The following is a 26296-nucleotide window of genomic DNA, read 5'->3' as shown; positions in this document are numbered from 1 at the left end:
TTTCTCTATTTCTACTAAACATCTTGTGAATCAGCCACTACCCACTCTAAAGACTTAATATTCTTTCTATTGTGTGGAGTCCAATGCAATGGCAGATGATCAGAACGATCATCTCGCCTGATCGTGCTAATGGGTGTTCAAGGTGAAGAGCTGTTTTAATTGATAGATGTATCCTCCATCGTTTAACTACTAAGGAAAGGTAATTTCCTTTCATTAGAAATTTCCTTTGCATTAAATAGCTGATCAGGTTTCAGAAGGGACAAAATATCTGGACCAACAAACCATCTGCTGGAGGAACTCAGTAGGTAGAGCAACGTCTGTCAGCCAAGAGATTGGAGCTGTTTCGGGACAAAACCCTGTATCAGAGAAAAAAATGTCTGTTTTGATTGAGTGACAGTACCACCAGCAATGTAGCATCTCCTCAGTAGTATACTGGGTGTCAATCTGGATATTTTGCATTCAAATCTTTTGTGGTGCTTAACCCACTGACTTTTCAATCAGAGATGAATGATGCATCACTGTGATTCAACTGAAAGTGAGATGGGAGTATTTGACAGCTCCTCCAACTGGAATCGTGCTTATTTATTTGAAGGCTTCAAAATAAAGCAATTTAATGACATATCAGTTATCACGTCACTAAAGTGTAAATTAATCCATTGTTAAGAAGAGGAGTGGATACCAGTATGCATCTCTGTTCATTTCAAAAATGGGAGGGAGGGAATTCATCATTAAAATTTTTTTCAAGTATGTTACAAATTAAAGAGAAATGAGAGTGGATATAGGACTGCTAGAAAATGAGGCAGGAGAAATAATAACGGGAGACAAGGAGATGGCTGATGAACTAAATGAGTATTTTGCATCAGTCTTCACTGTGGAAAAACACTAGCAATATGCCTGATGTTGTAATGTGTGAAGGAAGAGAAGTGGGTGCAGTTACCATTACAAGAGAGAACGTGATCAAAAACTGCATTCTAGGGTTCTGAAAGAGGTAGATTATGGTGGCATTAGAAATGATCTTTCAGAAATCAGTGGACTCTGGCATGGTGCCAAAGGAGAAAGACAGCAGAAAGGAAATTATAGACCAGTTAGCCTGGCCTCAGTGGTTGGGCTGATGTTAAGAGTCAATTGTTAAGGATGAGGTGATGAAGTACTTGGTGACATAGGACAAGATAAGACAAAGTCAGCATGGTTTTCTTCAGGGAACATCCTGCCTGACGAACCTGTTGGAATTCTTTGAGGAGATTACAAGTAGGATAGATAAAGGGGATGCAGTGAATGTTGTATATTTGGACTTTCAGAAGACCTTTGACAAGGTGCCACACATAAGGCTGCTTATCAAGTTAAGAGCCTATGGTATTACAGAAAAGTTACTAACATGGCTAGAGCATTGGCTGATTGGTAGGAGGTAGTGTGTGGGAATAAAAGGATCCTTTTCTGATTGGCTGCCAGTGACTAGTGCTTTTCTGTGGGGTTGGTGTTGGGACCACTTGTTTTTTACACTATATAAATGATTTAGATGATGGAATAGATGGCCTTCTTGCCAAGTTTGCAGATGATACAAAGATTGGTGGAGGGGCAGGTAGTGTTGAGGAAACAGGTAGGCTGCAGAAGAATTTAGATAAGGAGAATGGGCAAGAAAGTGGCAAAAGAAATACAATGTCAGAAAATGCAGGATCATGTACTTTGGTAGTAGAAATAAATGTGTGGACTATTTTCTAAACAGGGAGAAAATCCAAAAATCTGAGATGCAAAGGGACTTGGGCGTCCTTGTGCAGAATACCCTGAAGGTTAACTTGCAGGTTGAGTCGGTGGTGAGGAAGGCAAATGCCATGTTAGCATTCATTTCAAGAGATCCTAGAATACAAGAGCAAGGATGTGATACTGAGGCTCTATAAGGCACTGGTGAGGCCTCACCTTGAGTATTGTGAACAGTTTTGGGCCCCTCATCTTAGAAAAGATGTGCTAGTATTGTTGAGGGTCCAGAGAAGGTTCACAAAGATGATTCCAGGAATGAAAGGGTTATCATACAAGGAAAGTTTGATGGCTCTGTGTCTGCATTCACTGGAATTCAGAAGGATGAAGGGGGATCTGATTGAATTCTTTTGAATGTTGAAAGGCCTAGACAGAGTATATGTGGAAAGGATATTTCCCATGGTGGGAGAGTCTAGGATAAGAGGGCACACCCTCATCATAGAGGGGCGCCCTTTCAAAACAGATATGTGGAGAAATTTCTTTAGCCAAAGGATGGTGAATAGTGAAATTTGTTGCCACATGTATATATGGAGGCCAGGTTGTTTGGAGTACTTAAGGCAGAGATTGATAGGTTCTTGATTGGACATAGTATCAAAGGTTACGGGGAGAAGGCCAGGATCTGGGGTTGAGGAGTAGAAGAAAAAAGGATCAGCCATTATTGAATGGCAGAGCAGACTTGATGGGCCAGATGGCCTAATTCTGCTCCTATGTCTTATGGTCTTATGGTCTTTATAATGCAGTATGCTTATATTTTAGAGAATGAAAGTAAACTTCCAAGAAGGTGTTGCAAATGGACTTATAGCTATGATCAATATCACCAGGTTCCCAGCCAATATTGCAATAACTCTCAATAGTGCAATACATTCAATAGCATTACCACTGCCGAGTCGCCCACTATCAATACCCAGGGGTCACCACTGACCAAAAGTTTAAATCGATGACAAAAAATACCATGGCACCTAGCAAAAGTAGATCAGAGGCTGTGAACCTTGAATCAAGTACACCCCCCACTTCTAATCCAATTTTATAGGAACACCAGTGAGAATCTCCTGAGCAGTTGCATCACTGTCTGGTACAGGAATTGCAAGGCATCTGACCGCAAGGTCCTACAAAGGATTGCATGAACTGTTGAGAGGATCATCAGGGTCTCTCTTCCATCCACCCAAATTCAGGATCATGGCCCTTAGCATTGTCATGGATCCCTCCCATCTGTCCAACAAGCTCTTTGACCCTGACCATCAGGAAGGAGGTATCACAGCATTAGAACAATGTCTGTTAGGCTGGGACACAGTTTCTTTCTCCAGGCTGTGAGATTACTGAACTCCCTGCCACCACCCAGGTCTTATCACATATGAGGCACCAATAGCGTTATACTGTTTACTTTTAAACGTGTCATAAATACACCCTTTACTCAATGTCAGTCTTCTGGAATATACTTTATTATTCATTAATTTACATTATGTGTTACATTATGTGTTGTGTATGAAGCATATGTACTGTGTTGTGCATCTTGGTCTGGAGGAACATAGTTTGCTTAGTTATTAGGTATACCTGCTTGTTAATGCAAATATCTAATCAGTCAATCATGTGGCAGCATCTCAATGCATAAAGCATGCAGACATGGTGAAGAGGTTCAGTTCTTGTTCAGACCAAACATTAGAATGGGGAAGAAATGTGGTCTAAGTGACTGACTGTGGAATTATTGTTGAGCCAGGTGGGGTAGTTTGAGTTTCTCAGAAACTGCTGATCTTCTGGAATTTTCATGCACAACAATCTCTAGAGTTTACAGAGAATGGTGCAAAAATCATCCAGTAAGTGGTTGTTCTGTGGGCAAAAATGCCTTGTTAATGAGAGAGGTTAGAGGAGAATGGCCAGACAGTTTCAAGCTAACAGTAAGGCGCCAGTAACTCAAATGACCACATGTCACAACAGTGGTTTGCAGAAGAGCATCTCTGAATGCACAACACTTTGAACCTTAAAGTGGATGGGTTACAGCAGAAGAAGACCATGAACATACACTCAATAGCCATTTTATTAGGTACAGGAGGTATCTCATAAAATTGCCACTGAGTACGTTCAACAAGGCAGCCTGCCACCACTGTTTCAATGGAATTGAATGACGGGCAATAAAGGAGGAGGGAGGAGAAGATGGCGGTGCGACACAGCGCGCGCGGCCATTCCGAATGATATTGTATGTGTTAACTAGGGACTGTGCACAATCCTGATTTGATGGAGACAGCCGTGAGAAGCACGGAGGAACACCTGGAGAAACTTTTGAAATGCCCGCTTCGCCGCCGCTGTTACTGTGCGATCGAGAATCTCCGGAGGGGAAGGCCGCAAATCCTCGGCTTTGCCTATTGCCTGTTGCCAGGGCTGGGGTCGAAGCGCTCAGCAGGGATGGTGCTCGGTGCTCGGTGTCGGAGAGCTGGTCGGAGGCTCGGAGTTTTTGGACGGACTCGGAGTCAGACTGTGGTCGGGTGCTTCCAGGATGCTGCATCGGCAAGTTTGCGGCGCTGGAGGTTCACCATCTGCGTGAGATGATGGGACTTTCGAGCGACTTTGAGACTTTTTACCATGCCCATGGTCTGTTCTTTATCAAATTACGGTATTGCTTTGCACTGTTGTAACTATATGTCATAATTATTTGTTTTTGTCAGTTTTTCAGTCAGTTTGTCTTGTGTTTCTGTGATATCATTCTGGAGAAACGTATCACTTCTTAATGCATGCATTACTAAATGACAATATAAGGGGACGGCGTGTCCTCATAATCTAATCATAATCTAATCTAATCTAAAAAAAGTGGCTTTAGCAAATCCTAAAAGTGGATAAATAAACACATTATAGTGAGGTGTGAACTATGTGTGAAACTACCGCGGGACAAGAGGAAACAGCTACCATAAAAGTGATACTATAATAGTCACAGTGACTAAATGAAAAATCACAGCTTTGAATTATTTGTTGATGCAAAGTACCAGCGTCAGATCAGGTTTAATATCAATAGCATACGTTGTGAAATTTGTTGTTTTTACAGCAGCAGTACAATGCAATACATAGTATGTATTGCAGTGAGGTAAGATTCATGCATTCACTGTCCATTCAGAAATCTGAGGAGAAGAGACTTCCTGAATCATTGAATGTGTGCCTTCAGGCCCCCGTACCTCCTTCCTGATCGTAGCAATGAGAAGATGGTAGCATGTCCTGGGTGATGGGGGTTCTTAATGACAGATGCCACCTTTTTGAGGCATCACTCATTGAAGATGTCCTGGATGCTACGGAGGCTACTGCCCATGATGGAGCTCAATGAGTCCACAACTTTCTGCAGCCTCTTTCGATCATGTGCGGTTGCACCCCACCGCCATACCAGATGGTGGTGCAGCCAGTTAGAATGTCCTGCACGGTACCGCTGTAGAAATTTGTGAGTGTCTTTGATGATATACCAAATCTCCTCAAACTCCTAATGAAATATAGCTGCTGTCATTCCTTCTTTGTAACTGCATTGAAATGTTGAGCCCAGGATAGATCCTCAGAGATATTGACAGCCAAGAACTTGAAATTGTTCACTCTTTCCATTTCTGATCCGTCTATGAGGACTGTTGCGTGTACTCTCATCTTCCTTTTCTGAAGTCCACAATCAGTTCTTTGGACTTACTGATGTCGTGTGCACAGTTGTTGCTGCGACATCACTCAGCTAGCTGATCTACCTCGCTCCTATTCACCTTCTTGTCATCATCTGAAATTCTGCCAACTATAGTTGTGTTGTCAGCAAATTTATAGATGGCATTTGAGCTGTGCCCAGTCACATAGTCATGGGTGTAGACAGAGTTTAGCATTGGACTAAGCACATATCCCTGACGTGCGGCAGTGTTGATTGTCAGTGAGGTGGAGATGTTATTTCCGATCAGCACAGACTGTGATCCTCTGGTGAGGAAGTCAAGGATCTAGTTGCAGAGGGAGGTACAAAGGCCCAGGTTTTGGACTTTTTAAATAGAATTGCAGGAATGATTGTGTTAAACACTGAGCTGTAATCAATAAACTAAGTATTAGTATTGTCCAGGTGATCCAAGGCCACGTAAACAGCCAAAGAAATTGCATCCTGCTGTATGTAGACCTATTGTGGCAATGGGAAAATTGCAGTGGGTCTAGGTCCTTACTGAGCCAGGGGTTAATTCTGGCCATAACCAAGCTCTCTAAGCACTTCATCATTGTAGATGTGAGTGCTACTGGACAATAGTTATTAAGGTAGCTAATCCTTCTCTTCTAGGGCACTGGTGTGATCACTTCCCTTTTGAAACAGATGGGAATTTCTGACTATAGTAATGAGAGATTCAAAATGTCCTTAACACTGCTGCCAGTTGGTTGTACAGGTTTTCAGAGCCCTAACAGGTACTCCGTTGGGGCCTGTCACCTTGTAAGAATTCATCCTCTTGAAAGACAATCTGACTTCAGCATCCAAGACAGAGATCACAGGCTCACCAGGCGTTGCAGGGATCCTCATTGCTGTAGTTTTATTTTCCTCTGCTTTCACTACTCTTTCAGTGAAACGATTCAAGATAATAACTCATTGAACAAATATTGTTACTTGTTACAATGTACAAAGGTTAAATCTTTGTACCTTGCTATGACCAACCATCAGAAATGGACTTTTGAACTATTGGAAGGTATTTCTCTTTTTCCATAAGACATAGGAGCAGAATTAGGCCATTTGGCCCATCAAATCTGCTCCACCATTGAATCATGGCTGATCCTTTCTCCCCCTCCTCAACCCCACTCCCTGGCCTTTTCCTCATAATCTTTGATGCCGTGTCCAATCAAGAACCAATCAATCTCTGCCTTAAATAACCCAATGATCTGGCCTTCACAGCTGCCTGTGGTAACAAATTCCACAAATTCACCAGCCTCTGGCTGAAGAAATTTCTCCGCACCTCTGTTTTAAATGGTGCCTCTCTATCCTGAGGCTGTACCTTCTTGTCCTAGACTCCCCCACCATGGGGAACATCCTTTCCACATCTGCTCTGTCTAGGCCTTTCAACATTGGAAAGGTTTCAAAGAGGTCCCCACCCCCATCCTTCTAAATTCCAGCGAGTACAGACCCAGAGCTATCAAACATTCCTTTTATGATAACCCTTTAATCCCCAGAATCATCCTTCTGAACATCCTCTGAACCCTCTCCAATGTCAGCACATCTTTTCTTAAACGAGGAGCCCAAAACTGTTCACAATACTCAAGGTGAGGCCTTACCAGTGCTTTATAAACCCCCAACATCACATCCCTGAAATGAATGCTAACATTGCATTTGCCTTCCTCACCATCAACTCTACCTGCAAGTTAACCTTTAAGGTGTTCTGCACAAGGACTCCCAAGTCCCTTTGCACCTGAGATTTTTTGGATTTTCTTCCCGTTTAGAAAATAGCCTGCACACATTTCTACTACCAAAGTGCATGATCATGCACTTTCCAACATTGAATTTCATTGTCCCACTTTCTTGCCCATTCTCCTAATCTGTCCTTCTGTATCCTACCTGTTTCCTCAGCACTACCTGCCCCTCCACCAATCTTCGTATCATCTGCAAACTTGGCAACAAAGCCACCTGTTCCATCATCTAAATCACTGATATACAGCATAAAAAGCAGTCCAAACACAAAAATGCATCATGATTTTCTATATCTGCTCAGGGAACAACAGCATTTAAGTTAATTTGTTTACCTAAGGAGGTATTCATAATGGGGACTGGGAAAATGGCAGAGCAATAAAACAAATATTTTAGATGTATCTTCATGGATGAGAGGCATACAGAGTTCTAAAATGTTAGGGAATCAAAAATGTAATGAAGGTCAGGAAAAGAATAGTATTAGTGGGAGCAACAAACAAACTGCTGGAGGAACTCAGTGGGTGGAGCAGCATTTGTGGGAAGAAAACCATTGTTGACATTTAGAGTTGAAACTGCATCAGGACTGATGCAGTGGGAAACAGTGTAATGGCATTGAAAGCTGATAAATTCCTACAGACTAATTTGCATCTCAGAGTATCAGAGCACATAGCTGTGGAAATAGTGGATGCATCGGTTACAGTTTTCCGGAATTCCATAGATTGTTGGGTGGTAAATGCAACTCCCCTGTTTAAACAAGGGAGGGAGCAAGAAAACACAGAAATACAGACTGTGTTAGTTTAACATATGAAATGGTGAACATTCTCGAGGCTGTTAAAAAGGATGAAATTACAGACCAGATGGAAAATATCAAAGTATTTCTGGAAGGAAAACAGAGTTTGGAAAAACTATTGGAGCTTTTAGGAACGTAACATAGAATGGGGGAAATAGTGGATGTGGTTGCTTGGAATTTTTGTGTGCCTTTTAAAAATTAAGGTACATGGTTTTGGGGGCAAACTATTAGCATGGATTAAAGTTTGTTGACAGACAGAATACAAAGAGGAGAATAAAATATACACAAAATGCCGGAAGAACTCAGCAGGTCAGGCAGCAGTTATTCAGGGGAATAAAAAGTCACTGTTTCAGGGCAAGATCTTTATCAGGACTGAAAAGGGAGGGTGAAAACAAGAATAAGGTGGTGGGGGGTGTGGAGCTTTCTCAGGACAGCAAATAATAGCCAGTTAAGTAAGACACTGATCAATGAATGGAGTTTAGCTATTCACACTATATATCAATAACTTGGACAAAAAACAAAACTGAATATTTGAATATATCTGCAGTACCAAACTAGGTGAGATCATGAACTGTGAAATGGATGTAAAGACACTTTCAGGCAACTTAGATAAATTGAGCAATTGGGCAAAAGCACGGGAGATCCAGCATAATTTGATTAAATATTAAGTTAGTCTCTTTGATATTTAAATTGTGTTAGGTTGGTAAGAGATGATTTACAAAGAGATGTGAGTGCCTGTGTATGTACTCTGGTCATTGAAAGCAAAGGAACTGTCAATGCTTTAGGTTAAAAACAATGAATCAGGACACAGATGCTGCTCAACCCTGTTGAGTTCCTCCAGCAGATTGCTGCTCCAGATTCCAGCATCTGTCATCTCTTCTGTTGCCATAGAAAGCAAACATGCAAATGCAGACATCAGATAAGAAATACCGTCTAGGTAGTCTCCAGCCCTTTGGTATGTAAACTCAGGTTGGAGGAGCAACACCTCATATACCGTCTAGGTAGTTTCCAGCCCCTTGGTATGAACATAGAATTCTCCAACTTCCAGTAATTCCCTCCCCCTCCCTTCCCCTATCCCTATGTCACTCTGCCCCCTCTCCCAGCTGCCTATCACCTCCCGTATGGTTCTGCCTCCTTCTACTACCCATTGTGTTTTCCCCTATTCTTTCTTCACCTTTCCTGCCTATCACCTCCCTGCCTCCCCTCCCCTACCCCTTTGACTTTCCGCTTACTGGTTTTTCACCTGGAACCTACCAGCCTTCTCCTTCCCACCCTCCTTTATAGGGCCTCTGCCCCTTCCCCCTACAGTCCTGATGAAGGGTTCCGGCCCGAAACGTCGACCGATCTTTTCCACAGATGCTGCCCGACCTGCTGAGTTCCTCCAGTGTGTTGTGAGATAAGAAATCAGATGGTATGTTGGCCTTCATAACAAGAGGACAGAGAACAGGAGCAATTGTACAGGGTCTGTACAAGACATGAAATACTGCAGATGCTGGAATTCCAAAGCAACACAAAATGCATTAAGAGAGTGCAGTGTAGGGTCATCATTTCTGGAATGACAGGACTGTTTTAGGAGGAAAAATTATGTGGATCAGGAATGTATTCATTAGAGTTTAGGACTGAGGTGAAATCTAATAGGAACTTACAAAATTCTTATGGGGCTAGACAGACTGGATGCAACGGAGACGTTTCCCCTATCTAGGATATCTAAAATGAGTGGACAACATAATCAACACACTTAAGATTGAGATGAGGAGAAACTTCTTCATTGTTGAGGGCTGTAGAGACTAAGTTGCTGAATATATTTAGGAAGGAGAATGGCAGAATCCTTGACAAAACTGCATGAAGGGGTATGGTAAGAGAGCGGGAATATGGTTTTAAGTTACGTAGAAACATAGAAAACCTACAGCACAATACAGGCCCTTCGGCCTACAAAGCTGTGCCGAACATGTCCTTATCTTAAAAATTACCTAGAGTTACCCATAGCCCTCTATTTTTCTAACCTCCATGTACCTATCCAGGAGTCTCTTAAAAGACCCTATCGTATCTGCCTCCACCACCATTGCCGGCAGCCCATTCCACACACTCATTACTCTCTGTGTAAAAAACTTACCACTTACATCTCCTCTGTAGTTAAGCACCTTAAAACTGCGCCCTTTCGTGCTAGCCATTTCAGTCCTGGGAAAAAGTCTCTGACTATCCACACGATCAATGCCTCTCATCATCTTATACACCTCTATCAGGTCACCACTCCTCCTCCAAGGAGAAAAGGCTGAGTTCACCCAACCTATTCTCATAAGGCATGCTCCCCAATCCAGGCAACATCCTTGTAAATCTCCTCTGCACCTTTTCTATGGCTTCCAACTTAAAGGATAAACCATGATTGTATTGAATCGTGGAACAGGCTCGAAGGACTACTTCTACACTAGCTTTCTTTAATAATATCATGTGATAAGTCAAAGCCCTTTTGAAAGTCCAAATGTACCACATCAACTGCTTCATCCTTATCTATTCAGCAAAGGAGGAGCAAGGCATTAAAAAGGAAAAGGAAAGCAGAAATGCCAACTAATTTGTAAAACATAATTTCCTTTTCATAATTCAATGTTGTCAGTGCTTAAACAATTGTTACTTTCAAAGGGCCCCATTACCTCTTCCTTACCAACAGATCCTATTATTTTCCCTTTTACTAAGATCACCCAAAGTGCTCCATAGTTTCCAGTTTTCTCTCTCTTTCTGTACTTAAATAGTGCAATTGAATTTGTCATTTCCTAATCTGTAGGAACTGTTCTGAGATTAATGAAATTTCGAAATATGACAATCACTGCATCCAATACTTCCATTATCACCATCTACAAAACTAAAAGATGCACATTTTCAGATTTGGAAAATTATCCACATTTAGCACTTATTTCTTCTAATATTTATTTTCAATTAATGCTGATTTCTATGAGCTTTTCATCTAATCTAAACCTGCAGTTCACCTCTATTTCCAGATTTTTAGTGTCATGCTTTTTCTTTAAATTTCCCTGCCATTTCCTTTTTTGACAACATAACTTCATTGTATCAGTCTCCAAGACACAAACATTAACTTTTACTTTTTTTACATACAAGCTCTTTTTTGGGTTGTTACTCTTCTACACTCATATTCTGCTTTCCTTTATTCCCCTTTGCCAAATTCTAAAATCTTCCCAGTCCTTATACTCACTACTTTTATTTGGTTATCTGAAAAGCTTTTTAATTTGATGATATTATGTTTTATTTATTTTGTCAGAACTAGTTTGACCAATTGTAAGTTTACGTCTTAAAGGGATGATATATTACTTACGGTCACCACAGTGGTGTAGCAGTTAGCACGATGCTATTACAGCTCAGGGCATTCTGGAATTCAATTCCAGCACCATTTTGTAAGCAGTCTCTGTACGTCCTCCCTGTGAAATACATGGGTTTTCTCCAAGCGCTCCGGTTTCCTCCCACAATCCAAAGACGTACCAGGTATGTTAATTGATCATTGTAAATTATCCCGTGATTAGGTTAGGGTTAATTGTAGTTTTAGGGTTGCTGGGGCAGTGTAGCTTGAAGGACTGGAAGAGGATGGATAGATGGATAACGTGCTAACCACTTTGCTTCCTTGGCACCTAAATATATACCAGATAGAATTTCATATCTAAATTTAGATAGGCAAGAAATATTTGTAAAGTAATTTTTCAAAAAAATTGTTTTCTTTTTTGTTTAAATAGAATACATGCAGTTCCTTGAACAGTGAAGCATCATTCTCATCAGAAATCACTAACACTGATCAGCACCAAAACCTTTGGAAGTTTCCAATATTAACAACAGTCTTGACCTCAAAAGAACATTACATGTACTTACATTAGATGTCCTTCTCATACACTTTTTCTGTTCAAGCTTCCATTAGAGTGTTTCACAAAAAGAATAGGTGGTATAGACAGTATACCCTTCTCAGATAAAATACAAAGTCCCAACATGTCATTATGTATTCATATTTTGTGGGAACAAATGAACTTAATATGTGCACATTCAGACATGATGTTTTAGTTTGCCTTATTGTCAGGAAATGTGGAGGAGGCTTGACCCAAATACAGAGCAGTGGAGATGATTCATAGTGAACAATAATAACTTTAATTAAAAAAAACTGCAAAATACAAGCTATGAGGGGCTACAAAACAACACAGAACAGATACGAAACTCACAGGCAACAAGGTAGCTGAAGACTAGGAGCAACGGCTGAGGCTGGCTGGTCCAATGAGTGAACATGGATTGTGGATGTGAGCTAGGTTTAAATAGACTCCAGGTGATGAACTAGAAATGAGTTAGCTGGGTGGCGACTGGAAGGAGCCTGCCTGTGTAGGCCTGACAGGACCCTCCCACTTATGACCGGCACCTGACGGCCCACGAAAATCCAGATGGGTCCAGTGAAACTCCTTGATAAGCAGTGGATCTAACTGGACTGGACCTCTCCATCAGGCCTCACCCTTCCCAGCCAACCAGGTAATGCACAACTCGTTCACAAAGACATGAATCCATGAAACAGTGAACCGTGTACATTGCACCAACGTCCACCATCCTAGGTTGCAGAACTGCCCCCTCAGCTGGGTGGGGTGATCCATGGGCAACAGGTAGGTGTGATCCTGAGGGTTGGTGGCAGCTGGAGATGGTGAGTGACTGGGTTGATGTGATGGGTAATCTTACAGGAACTAATGAACCAGGATGAGAGTTTGTGGGAGTCAGTTCACAGGGACAGATCTCAGGTGGACAGCCAGACATGGTCTCCAGACCGGAGTAGTCTGGCTGGGAGCCAATGGCAGGTGGCCTGACAGCAGCAGACATGGCTGGCAGCTAGGATGGCCCTCTGTGCCCTTTCCCAAGCATTCTGACATCTGCGAACCAGGGTCCTGGCAGATGAGACCAAAGCCATTGGCTCCTCCATGGGGAACAGCAGGAGTTGGTAGCCATGAAGCACCTCAAAGGGTGATGTACCCGTGGCAGAGGAGGTGGGTAAATTGTCGGACAGTTTGACCCAGAGCAGATACTTCTTCCATGTGGAAGGGTTAGAGGTGGGGAAGCATCACAGGAACTTCTGCACTTGCTCATTGGCTCTTTCTGACTGACTGTTGGTCTACAGATGACAGCCAGAGGACAAACTCATTAAGATGCAGAGAAGGGAGCAGGAGGCTCACCAGAAACGGAAGATGAATTGTGGGCTCTGGTCTGACACAATGTTCTGGGGAAAGCTGTGGAGGTGAACCACATGTTGAAGAAGTAGGTCTGCCGTTTCTGCGGCTGATGAAAGCTTGGGGAGGGCAATACAGTGGGTCGCCTTAGAGAATCAGTCCACCATTGTCATATTCACCATGCCCCGATGGAAGATGGCAAACCTGTGATGAAATCCAAGGTGATGTGGGACCACTGATGTTGAAGGACCAGCAGGGGCTGCAGAAGCCTAGAGGGCTGCTGGTTGGAGGAATTGGACTGGGCATTTTGAGGGCAGGCAGCCATGAACTGACATAAATCTGCAATCATGGTGGGCCACAAGAACCAGCATCATAGAAAATTCCGAGTCTGTAGTGCGCCCACTGGAGTGCCTCAGAGTGGACAGCTGCCAGCATGTACATGCAGTTGTCAGGTGTGTCAGCCGGAGCAGGCTTGTGCCATAGGGCCTGGCAGATCAGCTTCTCAAGGTCCCAGATGATCAGGGTGAGGATCTGGGAGGATGGAATGATGGGCTGAGGGTCGATCTCAGTTTCAACTGGGTTGAACTGTCATGACAAGGTATCCACTTTAGTGTGCTTGGAGCTGGGTCAACAGGAGCTGGAGAGGTTGGATTGCTCAAAGAGGGCCCAGCGAGCCTGACATTGGCTGAGTTGGCAGGTCTATTGAATAAATATAGGGGTTCATTGGTTAGTCCAGATCAGGAAGGGCCTGGTGTTTCCATTAATTAATCTCTCCATTCCTCCAAGGCCCAGTTAATGGCAAGTAGCTTCCTGTCTCCTATTCCATAGTGACACTGTGTAAAGAACATAAGAAATAGGAGAGGGAGTAGGCCAACTTGCCCATCGAGCCTGCTCTGCCACTCAATAAGGTCATGGCTGATCTTTCCATGGACTCATCTCCACATACCTGCCTTTTGCCCATAACCCTTAATTCCCCTACTATGCAAAAATCTATCCAACCTTGTCTTAAACATATTTACTGAGGTAGCCTCCACTGCTTCATTAGGCAGAGAATTCCACAGATTCGCCACCCTCTGGGAAAAGCAGTTCCTCCTCATCTCCATCTTAAACCTACTCCCCTGAATCTTCAGGCTATGTGTAGAAATGAACTTGCGCGAGAAGGCACAAGGGTGTGTCTTCCCGCCTGGTCCTCACAGGGAGAGCATAGACCCAGCACCCACGTCAGATGTGTCCACCTCTACCACAAAAGGTCTGGAAGGGTTCAGATGGCGGAGAATGGGATCGGTGGTGAAGCATCTCTTGAGCTTCTTGAATGCATGGTCCACAGTAGCAAACCAGGTTATTCATGAAGTAGTTGATTTAGAGAAGGAGGTGAGAGAAATGGTGATTTGGCAGTGGTTCCTGATGAAATGGCAACAGAGGTTGGAGAAGCCCAAGAAGGGCTGCAGCTGTTTGAGGAATCGTGGTCGGGACCATTCAACAACAGCATGCTATGGGTCCATTGTTATGCTTTGGGAAGAAAGGCTGTAACCCAGGAAGAAAATGAATGAGTTGTGGAACCTGCACTTTTCTAATCTGCAACACATCTGATTTTCAAGGAAGTGCGGAAGGACTGAACAGATGTGACAGACATGGTCTTGAGGGTCCTTGGAGAAGATGAAGATGTCGTTGAGGTAGATGAACACATACCTGTGTAGCATGTCTCAGAGTATCTTGTTAATGAAGGCTTAAAAATGGCTCGACTGTTGGAGAGTCTGAAAGGCATCACCAAGTATTTGTAGTGTTCTGTAGGTGTCATGAATGTTGTCTTCTACTCATCCCCTTGGTGGATGTGAATCAGGTTGTTTGTGGTCTGTAGATCCAGTCTAGTGAAGAATATGGACTCCACGGAGTGTTTTAAATGTGTTATCCCATCAAGGGGATAGGGTAGCGGTTCTTAATAGTGATTTTGTTCAGTCCACGCTCGTCGACGCAAGGACAAAGTCTCTCATATTTCATTCTGACAAAGAAGAATCCTGCACTGACTGGGGACTGGAATGGTTGAATGAATCTGTGCTGTAGCGCTTTGGTCATTCATGGCTTGGGTCTCAGGCGGGGAGGGGGAGAACAGATTACCATGGGGAGGGGTGGTGCCCAGGAGGAGGTTGATTGCACAGTTGTGTGGTCTATGAGGTGGCAGGGTGCTGGCCTCTCTTGTATTGAAGGCAATGACTAAGTTGTGGTATTTCTGTGGGAGTTTGGTGAGTTTGAGGTTGTCCTCCACCACCACGGATTTAAGGGGTGTAGTCAGCTGAAACTGAAGGCAGACGGTTTGTAAGGTGGGTCCCCAACTCAGCAGTGAACTTGATGACCAGGCAAAGTGAGGGTTGTGAATGTAGAGCTAGGGGTAGCCCAAGATAACAAGAGTGTGGGGTAAGTTGATAAGGAGGAACTGGATGGACCTGTGGTGCTCTCCGACGGTCAGGTGCACAGGACGTAAACATGCTCTGACCATTCCAGACCCCCAAGGGACAGCGTCAATGGCCGTGATACAGAAGGGGTGAGAGATAGCCTTGGTAAAAGCTGCACAGAGTCCAGTCCAGAAAGCTGCCTATGCACCGGAATACACCAGGATCTCCTGCGAGAGTAGAGTAATTGGGGCGTAGAAGAGGACAGAGCAAGTGAGTTGGGCTACAGTGCTGGAACAAGAGGCCAGAAGGAGCTTATTAGATAGAAGGCCCCTCGTTTCTACCTGGTGGTGCTATTTTCCTGATGCAGTGGACATTTGATACATGGGTGATCGGCGGTCTGCATTAAGTACACAAGTTGTTGCTCCACTGATGCTCACAATCTTGGGGTTGGGGGGGGAGGTTTAAGAGAGTTCTCCCTAGCTGGGTAAGTTCTGAGAGGTTGATGATAAGGGGCTGCAGCCTGAAGTAGTTCTGGGAACGGAACTGGGGGATCTGGCTGATGATCTGGAGGGTCGTTCCTTAAGGCGTTTGTCAATTCGGAGGGCCAGAGTGATGAGGCTTTTGAGGTTGGAGACATCTCCCAGGTGAATAGCTCATCTTTCAAGCACTCTGAAAGGCTGTGATGGTAACGGGCCAGCAGTGCTTCCATATTCTAGCCATATTCCACCATGAGGATCCTGAATTCCACTGCGTATGAGCCTGTATGCTGGGGAAGTATCCGATCCACTACCTCCTTTCCACTTCCTGGACGGTCAGAAATCGGGCATTTCTCAGTGGCAAAATCTTCATATTGGTTGCAGATGAGGGTTTTATTGTCCCAGTTAATGGCACCTGTCAGGAAATGTAGAGGAGGCTTGACCCAAACACAGAGCAGTGGAGAAGATTCAGCGGTGAATGATGACTTTAATGACAACCTGCCAAATAACAAGCCACGATGGGCTACAAAACAAGTGAGAACAGATACTTAACACAATAAGGCAACAAAGTAACTGAAGGTTGAGGCTGGCTGTTACGAAGAGTGAACATGGACAGTGGATGAGAGCAGGGTTTAAATAGGCTGCAGGAGATGAGTGGCTGATGGTTCCTGTAGCTAGGTGGAGACTGGGAGGTGCCTGCCTGTGTAAGTCTGATACTTACCGCACATAAAATTTATGCCTATACTTCAGTGCAATATTGAAGGAGTACCACATTGTCAAAGATGCTAATTTTAGGGCAAGTTATTACACCAAGGACTTCTCTTCACGGCCTGGGCAATATTTACCTTATGACCAACATCTGGTCAATTGAATTCTCTACTCGTTTGTCAGTTATTTAAAAGATGTGCATTAGTAACTAATAGTCTGCACAGATACAAACACACATACCCACATCTATGTGGAATGAACAAAGTACATTAAATACAAATGTTTGTATATTTATAATGAATAACTCATGTGATTAAGATGCCATAGGTTCTGAATGATCATTTTTTTCTGAATGTTTACTCTGATTTTATCCTAGACATCATTGCTGGCATTTATGCCTGAGACAACTAACTGGTTAGTCTGTTTTCCTTTAATCTTTGTTTAATCTTATTTGAAAAATGTGGTCAAAGCACTGGGAGAATTCCCAAGCACTCTTTGAAATAGTGCAATGAAATCTCTTGCATTCATGTGGAAAAGATCACAAGATGTCTTCTGAAATAAATTATCCATCAATAATGAAACACTCTTCACTGTTTTTTTGAGACATCAGTCTGGAGACTGTGTGCTCAGTAAGTTTCAACTGAAAAGTGAAAAAACTACCACTGAGTTGGCTTTGCATAATTTTTTTATGATTTATTGATAAATAAAGTGAATCCTTTAATTCTCCATTGTTAACAAGTTAATCAAAATTAAACTTATTTTCCTCCTCAAAGTACAGTAAAAGATATAAGCGCTTTGCCATGCCAAGAATTAATTTGATAAAATAATTGCAACTCAGATTCAAAGTACATTTATTATCAAAGTATGCATGCAAAATTACAACTCTGGGATTTGTTTTCCCCACAGACAGCCACACAAAAAAAATAAAACCATGGAACCCGTACAAAAGAAAAACATCAAACCCACTCATCCCACTGCCTTAGAGACTCCAGCTCCGGAGTTTTCCCTCGGGGTTTACTTCCGAAGCCTACCTCATGCGTGGGTATAGTCGCAAGGTAGTGGAGGTTTGAGATTAAAGTTTTCCTTCTCCTAGATTAGCTGCTAACCATGGCTGATGAGCCCCATCTGCCCAAAGCAGCTGGCTTTAAGACATCAGTAACCCGCCTTTTACCATTTTCCTGTCAGTAGAAACAGTTCCACCAGGCTTAGCAGCTAAGCCACATGTGAAAGCCAGGAGGTGGACTTGGTTGTCAGAGGTTATTTGAAGTGCACGTCATGTAATAGCTGGCGGGAGCTTGTCCCCATTACTAACCCACCAACTGTAACAACCTTAATTGAAAAATCAGCTTACACAAATGCCAAGGAGATGGCTGGATGATTGAAAATGAGAAAAAAGTGCAGCTACTGGAATTCTGAAATAAAAACAGAAAATACTGGATATACGCCAGGAGATTAGATAGTGGAAAGAGTAACAGAGCTAACACTTCTGACCAAAGGCCTTTCACCAGAATCGTGGAAGCGTGAAAGTGACTTACTTGCAGAGAAGGAGGGGAAAAAGATAGCCAGGGAAGATTTCTGATTGGCTGAGGACAGGGTTTCCCAGGAAATTCCAATATTTATGGAGCCATCTGTTTGAGTTGTTATTAAGGGCAGTTAGAAAGGGAGAGAGAAAACTAACAGAAGGACATGCAAAAATTGTGAAGTACTGCTCAGATCTGTGGCTGAAATGAAAACAAAAAGACAACAGCGGAAATGCCCAGCACATCAGCAGAGAAAAGCTGTGTTAACCTCACAGATAGATAACTTCACAGCAGAATTAGCCATTCTACTACAAGCAGAAGGAGGAAAAACAAACTCAGCTGGAAAATAAGGTTCTGTTCCACAAGTTTATGTTGGGCCCTGTATTAACAGTTTGGACAGCTACAGACAAGTTGTTCAGAGTGGGAGTGGGATGGAGAATTAAAGTTGCATGCAGCTGGAAACTCAGTGTTGCCTGAGCTTACTGTACAGAAGTGCCTGCAAAATTGCCACCAAATCTGCACTCCAGTGCAGAGGAGACCACAGTGTGAACAATGAATATAATTATTTGATTGGAAGATGTGCATGTGAATCACTGCTAAATCTTTCAGGTCTCTGTGTCACTTAGGCTACGTCCACACTAGACCAGATAAATCCGTAACCGAAGCTTTATCTCTTCGTTTTGACCTTCCGTCCATACTGAAACGGCGTTTTCCTCCCCTGAAAACAGAGCTTTTCTAAAACACTCTCCAGAGTGTTTAAATCTGAAAATGCCAGTTGGGCGTTGTAGTGTACACGGTGTAACCGAAGGTTTTAAAAAACACTGTCATGACGTGCTGGAACAGATGGTGGCGGCAATGCGGCATTTCATTGTTTTCTTGAACGCAACCCCCAACACCACAACAATATCTGACAATAGATGTGTAACAGCCTAATGTAACATTGTATGGAAATACAAGATAACACTGATGCAGACCTGTTTTATACATTTAACAAGGTGCTTTATTAATGTATTGCTTGTGCAAACATTCAATAGATGCAATTGTCACTACTTCCAAAATGTCATTTTTAAGTAGTAGCTTATGTTTGGCATAGATGTGAAAAATGTTAAGGCCAAAAAAGGAAAATTGTAAGTTTCACTTTTACTCAGGTAAAAATAAAATCACTTTTGCCCAGTAACTCGTTTTATTGCACATGTTAAATACAACAAAATAATACAGAAAGTCATGGCAAAAGTAAAGGCAAACAAATGAGGTAACAGCAAATTTCACTTTTGCCCAGTAACAAGCCTTATTGCATTTAGTTGTAGCTGTCGTCCCTTTCATCGGTGAAGAGACTATGGCTGTAGGAAATGTTTCCAGGGTGATCCCTCTGTGGGAGTGGGCAAGATGTTGGTGGGGCCACCCAGGGGTCTGTGTGTCCATATGTGAAGCTATTGTAGTGGCAGTGAAAAGTACATGGGGTGGGGGGGAGCCATCATATTCCTCATCATTGCGAATCTCTCTGCAACAGAGTTAGTCAGTTTTTCAATGTTCGTCATCAGCCAGGTCATACTGTCTGTGAACTCTCTGTCGGTTACCTCCATACACTCTGGTATTTGCTTTTTCAGTTTTAAGTCCTCCTGTGCGAGAGCCAACAGCTGTCCGTCGTTTGGTAATTTCCTTTTAAGTTTTTCTAGTCTGTAACTGGACAAACATGACCAAGTATATTGTTTCCTCTTTGCTTGTTTTCTGTAGATGTATCCTGTGCATGCCCAGTAGGAGGAGATTCACCCAAATACCCGTTTTAATGTGGACGGAGGTATTTTCAAAAACGCCTGGTGTGGATGCCTATCGTTTTTACACGAAACCGGCGTTTCCAAAATTATCCAGTCTAGTGTGGATGCATCCTGAGTTTCCTCTTTCTTGAACTGCCATCAATAATCTATCCACAAGATGGCTTTACTAACATGGAAGAATCTGGGGAAGCCTGGCCTCATCCTATCATAGATATTCATTTTGCCCTAGGTATCCCTACCCCACACTCTCTGCAACCTAGAACTTGTTTCCTCACTTTCCCAGTTCTTATCAAAAGGTTTTGACTTTAAGTATTAAATCTGTTTCTTTTATAGATGCTGCCTAGTGCTTCCAGCTTAATGTGCTTTCATTTCAGAACCTGAATGATCTTGGTTGTTAAAAAAAAGAGTAGAATCAATTAATTTAGTGTCAATAAATTTGCAAATGTTGCATAAATAGGGCACCACCAATGCCAATCAAATCTAGTACCAGCATAAGTACAGGTTGAGTACCCCTTATCCAAAACGCACAGAGCCGGAAGTGTTTCGGATTTCAGATTTTTTTGAATCTTGTAATATATAATGAGATAGAGTAGGATCGCCATCATTTCCAGCTCTAAATTTATGTGCTACCGGTAAGCAGTCATTATCTTGCATTTGTTCATCACACATACGTACTGATGCATGTTAGATTTTCATCAGCGATGACCTTGGCAAACTCATCAATAAATTTCGTGATCAGCAGACGCTTCATCACCATAAATCTTTAAAAATTAATGCCCTGCCTTTTCTTAAATTTCTGCATCCAACCTGCTGAATATTCATGATTACAATTTCAATTTTCAGTTCAATGTGATAGACCTTTGCTTTTTTCATGATCAGCATACCATTAAGTGGCAGATATTCTCTCTGACACTGTCGAAGCCACTCATTCAATACACAATCGAGATCTTCATTTTTCACTTTATGCAGTATTTTTTCTATTTTACATTAACTTCTTTTTATTACAATGTGAGGTCACTTCTCAGACCTGTCTGTGGTGCACACAGACCTGCGCATCACCTGGGAACTTTCCCAGTACCTTGTGGAAATTTCCATTTGTGATGTCCTGTCAATGCTCAAGAAGAATTTGAATTTCAGAGGTTTTTGGATTTTGGAATTTTGGTTGAAAGGTACTCAACCTGAATAGTGAACCTCGTGGCAATGTGGAGAAAATACAGTTTACGTTCATACAGTTCATTAAATAAAGGGATTTACTCCTACCTGTATTTCTTGTTGTGTCCGCAACTTCTCTCTGACCACTTCACTTTGCAATTCCTAGCAACATACAGAAAACCAACGGTTTAATGTCATGCAGGATTAAGCTGATTATAGATTATAAATTCAAGTTGGACAGCATGGAAATGGGGCCCTTGGCCCACTATGTCTATGCTGACCTTCTTGCCCATCTGCAATAATCCCATTTGCCTGCGTTAGGACAACCTTCAAATTGAAAAAGGATCTCATGTATTCCCGGCATTTATGATGAATAAACTCTTCTTGGGCTACCAGCCGGGTACAGGTATCGATTTTAACTGACGTTTCGATGTCAAACGCTGCCATCTTCATCAGGAATGATGTCTGGGCATATCTAGTCCGGTGGTATTTATACCCCCATCCCTCCTGATTGGTTAGTCCACATCCAATCAGGTTTCCACTGTATCACCTTCTTCACAATCGAACTCCAGTTCTTACTTAGAGTGAAACCTTCATCTTTGTTAAAATTCTTTTCCTCTAGTTTTATTTCAATGGCTTCCTTCACCATGCGGTCCCAAAAGCCATTGGTACAACACAGTTTTGTGCAGTCGAAGTCAATCCTATGGCCATTGTGAATGCAATGTTCTGCTACCACTGATTTCTCTGGGTAACCCAAACAGATACATCTCCTGTGCTCCTTGATGCAGGATTCCACTACGTGTCCCATCTGGCCAATTTACACTGCTCTACATTCACAGGGAATCCTGAAAATGCCAGCTAGTAACATCTCGAAATTCAAGGGTAGTCACTTGAGATTGAAGAAAGAATATCCTACAAAGGTCTGAGGAACATTTCACATTGCAAACATAATGCATGATAGCAAGGTAAATTCATTTATTATTGTCATATATACAGAGATGTTAAAATCGTTGTTGTGATATGTCTAGAGTGATAGTGTAGTGGGTAGTGCTTGTCGCTCTCACTTTCAGCTTCCCACCGCTGGCTAGCAGTCTTGCGAAAAAGAGAGCTGAATGTGTCAGTTTCTCCCTGCCAGTACGTAGCCTCTCCAACAGCAAGTCTCATGTGGTGAGACACGCAGAAACTGTGTTCGGCAAGGACTCTTCCACCCCCACCGATGACCCCTTCTCCCATCTTCAACCCTCCTCCTCTTCATGGACACCCCGCTCTGGTCTTCTGCCTGCTCTGGTTCTCTTTATTGCTAACTGCCGACGGGACATCAACTGTCTCGACTTCACCACACCTTGTTCCCATTCCAACCTTACTCCTTCCGAACGCTCTGCTCTCCACTCCCTCCGCACTAATCCTAACCTTATTATTAAACCCGCTGATAAGGGAGGTGCTGTTGTAGTCTGGCGCACTGACCTCTACCTTGCCGAGGCACAGCGACAACTCGCAGATACCTCCTCTTATTTACCCCTCGATCATGACCCCACTAAGGAGCACCAGGCCGTTGTCTCCCACACAATCACTGACTTTATCCGCTCAGGGGATCTCCCATCCACTGCTACCAACCTTATAGTTCCCACAACTCGCACTTCCCGTTTCTACCTCCTACCCAAGATCCACAAGCCTGCCTGTCCTGGCAGACCTATTGTCTCAGCTTGCCCCTGCCCCACCGAACTCGTTTCTGCATACCTCAATACGGTTTTATCCTCCTTTGTTCAATCCCTTCCAACCTATGTTTGTGACACTTCTCACGCTCTTAAACTTTTCGATGATTTTAAGTTCCCTGGCTCCCACCACTTTATTTTCACCATCGATGTCCAGTCCCTATATACTTCCATCCCCCATCAGGAAGGTCTCAAAGCTCTCTGCTTCTTTTTGGATTCCAGACCTAATCAGTTCCTCTCTACCACCACTCTGCTCCATCTAGCGGAATTAGTCCTTACTCTTAATAGTTTCTCCTTTGGCTTCTCCCACTTCCTCCAAACTAAAGGTGTAGCTATGGGCACCCGCATGGGTCCGAGCTATGCCTGCCTTTTTGTTGGCTTTGTGGAACAATCTATGTTCCGAACCTATTCTGGTATCTGTCCCCCACTTTTCCTTTGCTACATTGACGACTGCATTGGCGCTGCTTCCTGCAAGCATGCTGAGCTCGTTGACTTTATTAAGTTTGCCTCCAACTTTTACCCTGCCCTCAAGTTTACCTGGTCCATTTCCGACACCTCTCTCCCCTTTCTAGATCTTTCTGTCTCTATCTCTGGAGACAGCTTATCTACTGATGTCTACTATAAGCCTACTGACTCTCACAGCTAACTGGACTATTCCTCTTCTCACCCTGTCTCTTGCAAAAATGCCATCCCCTTCTCACAATTCCTCTGTCTCCGCCGCATCTGCTCTCAGGATGAGGCTTTTCATTCCAGGACCAGGGAGATGTCCTCCTTTTTTAAAGAAAGGGCTTCCCTTCCTCCACCATCAACTCTGCTCTCAAATGCATCTCCCCCATTTCACGCACATCTGCTCTCACTCCACCCACTAGGAATAGGGTTCCCCTGGTCCTCACCTTACCACCCCACCAGCCTCCTGGTCCAACATATTATTCTCCATAACTTCCGCCACCTCCAACAGGATCCCACCATTAAGCACATCTTTCCCTCCCCCCCCCTGCTTTCCACAAGGATCGCTCCCTACGCGACTCCCTTGTCCATTCGTCCCCCTCCCATCCCTCCCCACTGATTTCCCTCCTGGCACTTATCCTTGTAAGAGGAACAAGTGCTACACATGCCCTTACACTTCCTCCCTTACCACCATTCAGGGCCCCAGACAGTCCTTCCAGGTGAGGCGACACTTCACCTGTGAGTCGACTGGGGTGATATACTGTGTCCGGTGCTCCCGATGTGGCCTTCTGTATATTGGCGAGACCTGATGCAGACTGGAGCCAAGAGCTGGACACCTACGCTCTGTCCATCAGAGAAAGCAGGATCTCCCAGTGGCCACATGTTTTAATTCCACATCCCATTCCCATTCTGACATGTCTATCCACGGCCTCCTCTACTGTAAGGATGAAGCCACACTCAGGTTGGAGGAGCAACACCTTATAGTCCATCTGGGTTGCCTCCAGCCTGATGGCATGAACATTGACTTCTCTAACTTCCGCTAATGCCCCACCTCCCCCTCATACCCCATCCGTTATTTATATACACACATTCTTTCTCTCACTCTCCTTTTTCTCCCTCTGTCCCTCTGACTATACCCCTTGCCCATCCTCTGGGTTCCCCTCCCTCCCCCTTTTCCTTCTCCCTGGGCCTCCTGTCCCATGATCCTCTCATGCCCCTTTTGCCAATCACCTGTCCAGTTCTCAGCTCCACCCCTCCCCCTCCTGTCTTCTCCTATCACTTTGGATCTCCCCCTCCCCCTCCCACTTTTAAATCTCTTACTAGCTCTTTCTTCAGTTAGTCCTGACAAAGGGTCTTGGCCTGAAACGTCGACTGTACCTCTTCCTAGAGATGCTGCCTGGCCTGCTGTGTTCACCAGCAACTTTGATGTGTGTTGCTTGAATTTCCAGCATCTGCAGAATTCCTCGTGTTCACACAGAAACTGAACTTCTTTTGGACTCATGCTGAACTACAGAGGATGGGGAGGAGGTCTGGCCCCTGCACATGTAGCATGTAGGCCCACTGGTGTGTGGATGTGGTTCTCGTAACCAGATCCTCAGCTATGGGTAAATAGCCTCACAGTCTTGTGGACAGCCTCGGGAGAGATGAAGGCTACGGGAGTTAAACCCAGACAGTAAATCTAGAGTGGAGCCACTAAGATGGCTGGATGTCATTAAACATCCTCCCGGCAGCTCCTGCAGCCAAACTGGTGCCAAACCGTATAAGCTTTCCTTTGGACTGCACTGGTGAGGCTAACAGAGGGATCTTTGCAAATGCTTTGAGAGTCTGGTCAAGGACTACATCTGAAGCATGCTACCACCCACACTGGACCCCCTACAATTCACCTACTGACACAACCAATCGACAGATGACGCAATAGCTACAGCTCTACACAACGTCCTTGCACATCTGGAGAAGAGGGATGCTTAGGTGCGAGTGCTGTTCTTGGACTACAGTTCAACACCATAACTCCCTCCAGGCTTGTCGCAAAAAACAAAGCAGCTGTTGTGGACTACAGGAGGAACGGAGACAGGCTCACCCCTATTGACATCAGTGGATCCGGGATTGAGAGGGTGAACAGCTTCAAGTTCCTCGGTATCCACATCACCAAGGACCACACTTAGTCTATACATACCAGCTGTGTGATGAAAAAAGCACAATAGCGCCTCTTTCACCTCAGAAGGTTGAAGAAGTTATGGAATGAGTCTGGCCCCAAATCCTAAGGACTTTCTACAGGGGCACAATTGAGAGCATCCTAACTGGCTGTATCACTGCCTGGTAGGGAGCTGTACTTCCCTCAATCGCAGGACTCTGCAGAGAGTTGTGTGAACAGCCCAAGCACATCTGTGGATGTGAAGTTCCCACTATTCAGGACATTTGCAGTGATAGGTGCATAAAAAGGGCCCGAAGGATCATTAGGGACCTGAGTCACCCCAACCACAAACTGTTCCAGCTGCTACCATCCAGGAAACGTTACTGCAGCATTAAAGCCAGGACCAACAGGCTCCAGGACAGCTTCTTCCACCAGGCCATCGGACTGATTAATTAACGCTGACACAGTTGTATTTCTAAGCTATATTGACTGTTCTGTTGTATATCTTACTCTGCATACTATTTATTACAAATTACTGTATTGCACATTCAGATGGAGACATAACATAAAGATTTTTACTCCTCATGTATGTGAAGGATGTAAGAAATAAATTCAATTCAATTGAATTGACAACTGGGCATCTCAGGATCTCCATACCTTCCACCCAGGCTTGTGATGATGATGATCATCTCCCATTGTCCTTCAAGACAGACCAATGCCAACCATCATAAAAAGAGATATATCAGAAAAACTTACCTTGAGTGGGTGCCTTTACTGATGCTCCAGAGACGAGTGTAGGACTAGGGGGATGATGTCTGCTATAGACCTGTTTCAGCAGTAGGTGAATTGCAGTGGGTTGAGGCTGCTTGGGAGTCTGGCACAG

The 26296-nt window shown here is 43.7% G+C and overlaps 1 protein-coding gene across 2 annotated transcripts in view; it reads right to left on the bottom strand.

The window, feature by feature from the left end:
* The window catches only part of pde4dip (phosphodiesterase 4D interacting protein), a 440914-nt gene that overhangs the window by 160902 nt on the left and 253716 nt on the right, over window positions 1-26296 (bottom strand). For both annotated transcript variants that reach the window (XM_063064080.1, XM_063064082.1), the window contains one exon: window positions 21232-21285. In XM_063064080.1, coding sequence (XP_062920150.1) covers window positions 21232-21285 — 54 coding nt within the window. The remainder of the gene's footprint in view (window positions 1-21231; window positions 21286-26296) is intronic.

This window comes from Mobula hypostoma, chromosome 12 (assembly GCF_963921235.1).
Source record: "Mobula hypostoma chromosome 12, sMobHyp1.1, whole genome shotgun sequence".
In the NCBI taxonomy this organism is placed as follows: domain Eukaryota; kingdom Metazoa; phylum Chordata; class Chondrichthyes; order Myliobatiformes; family Myliobatidae; genus Mobula; species Mobula hypostoma.
This window is presented reverse-complemented; position numbering and strand designations above follow the sequence as displayed.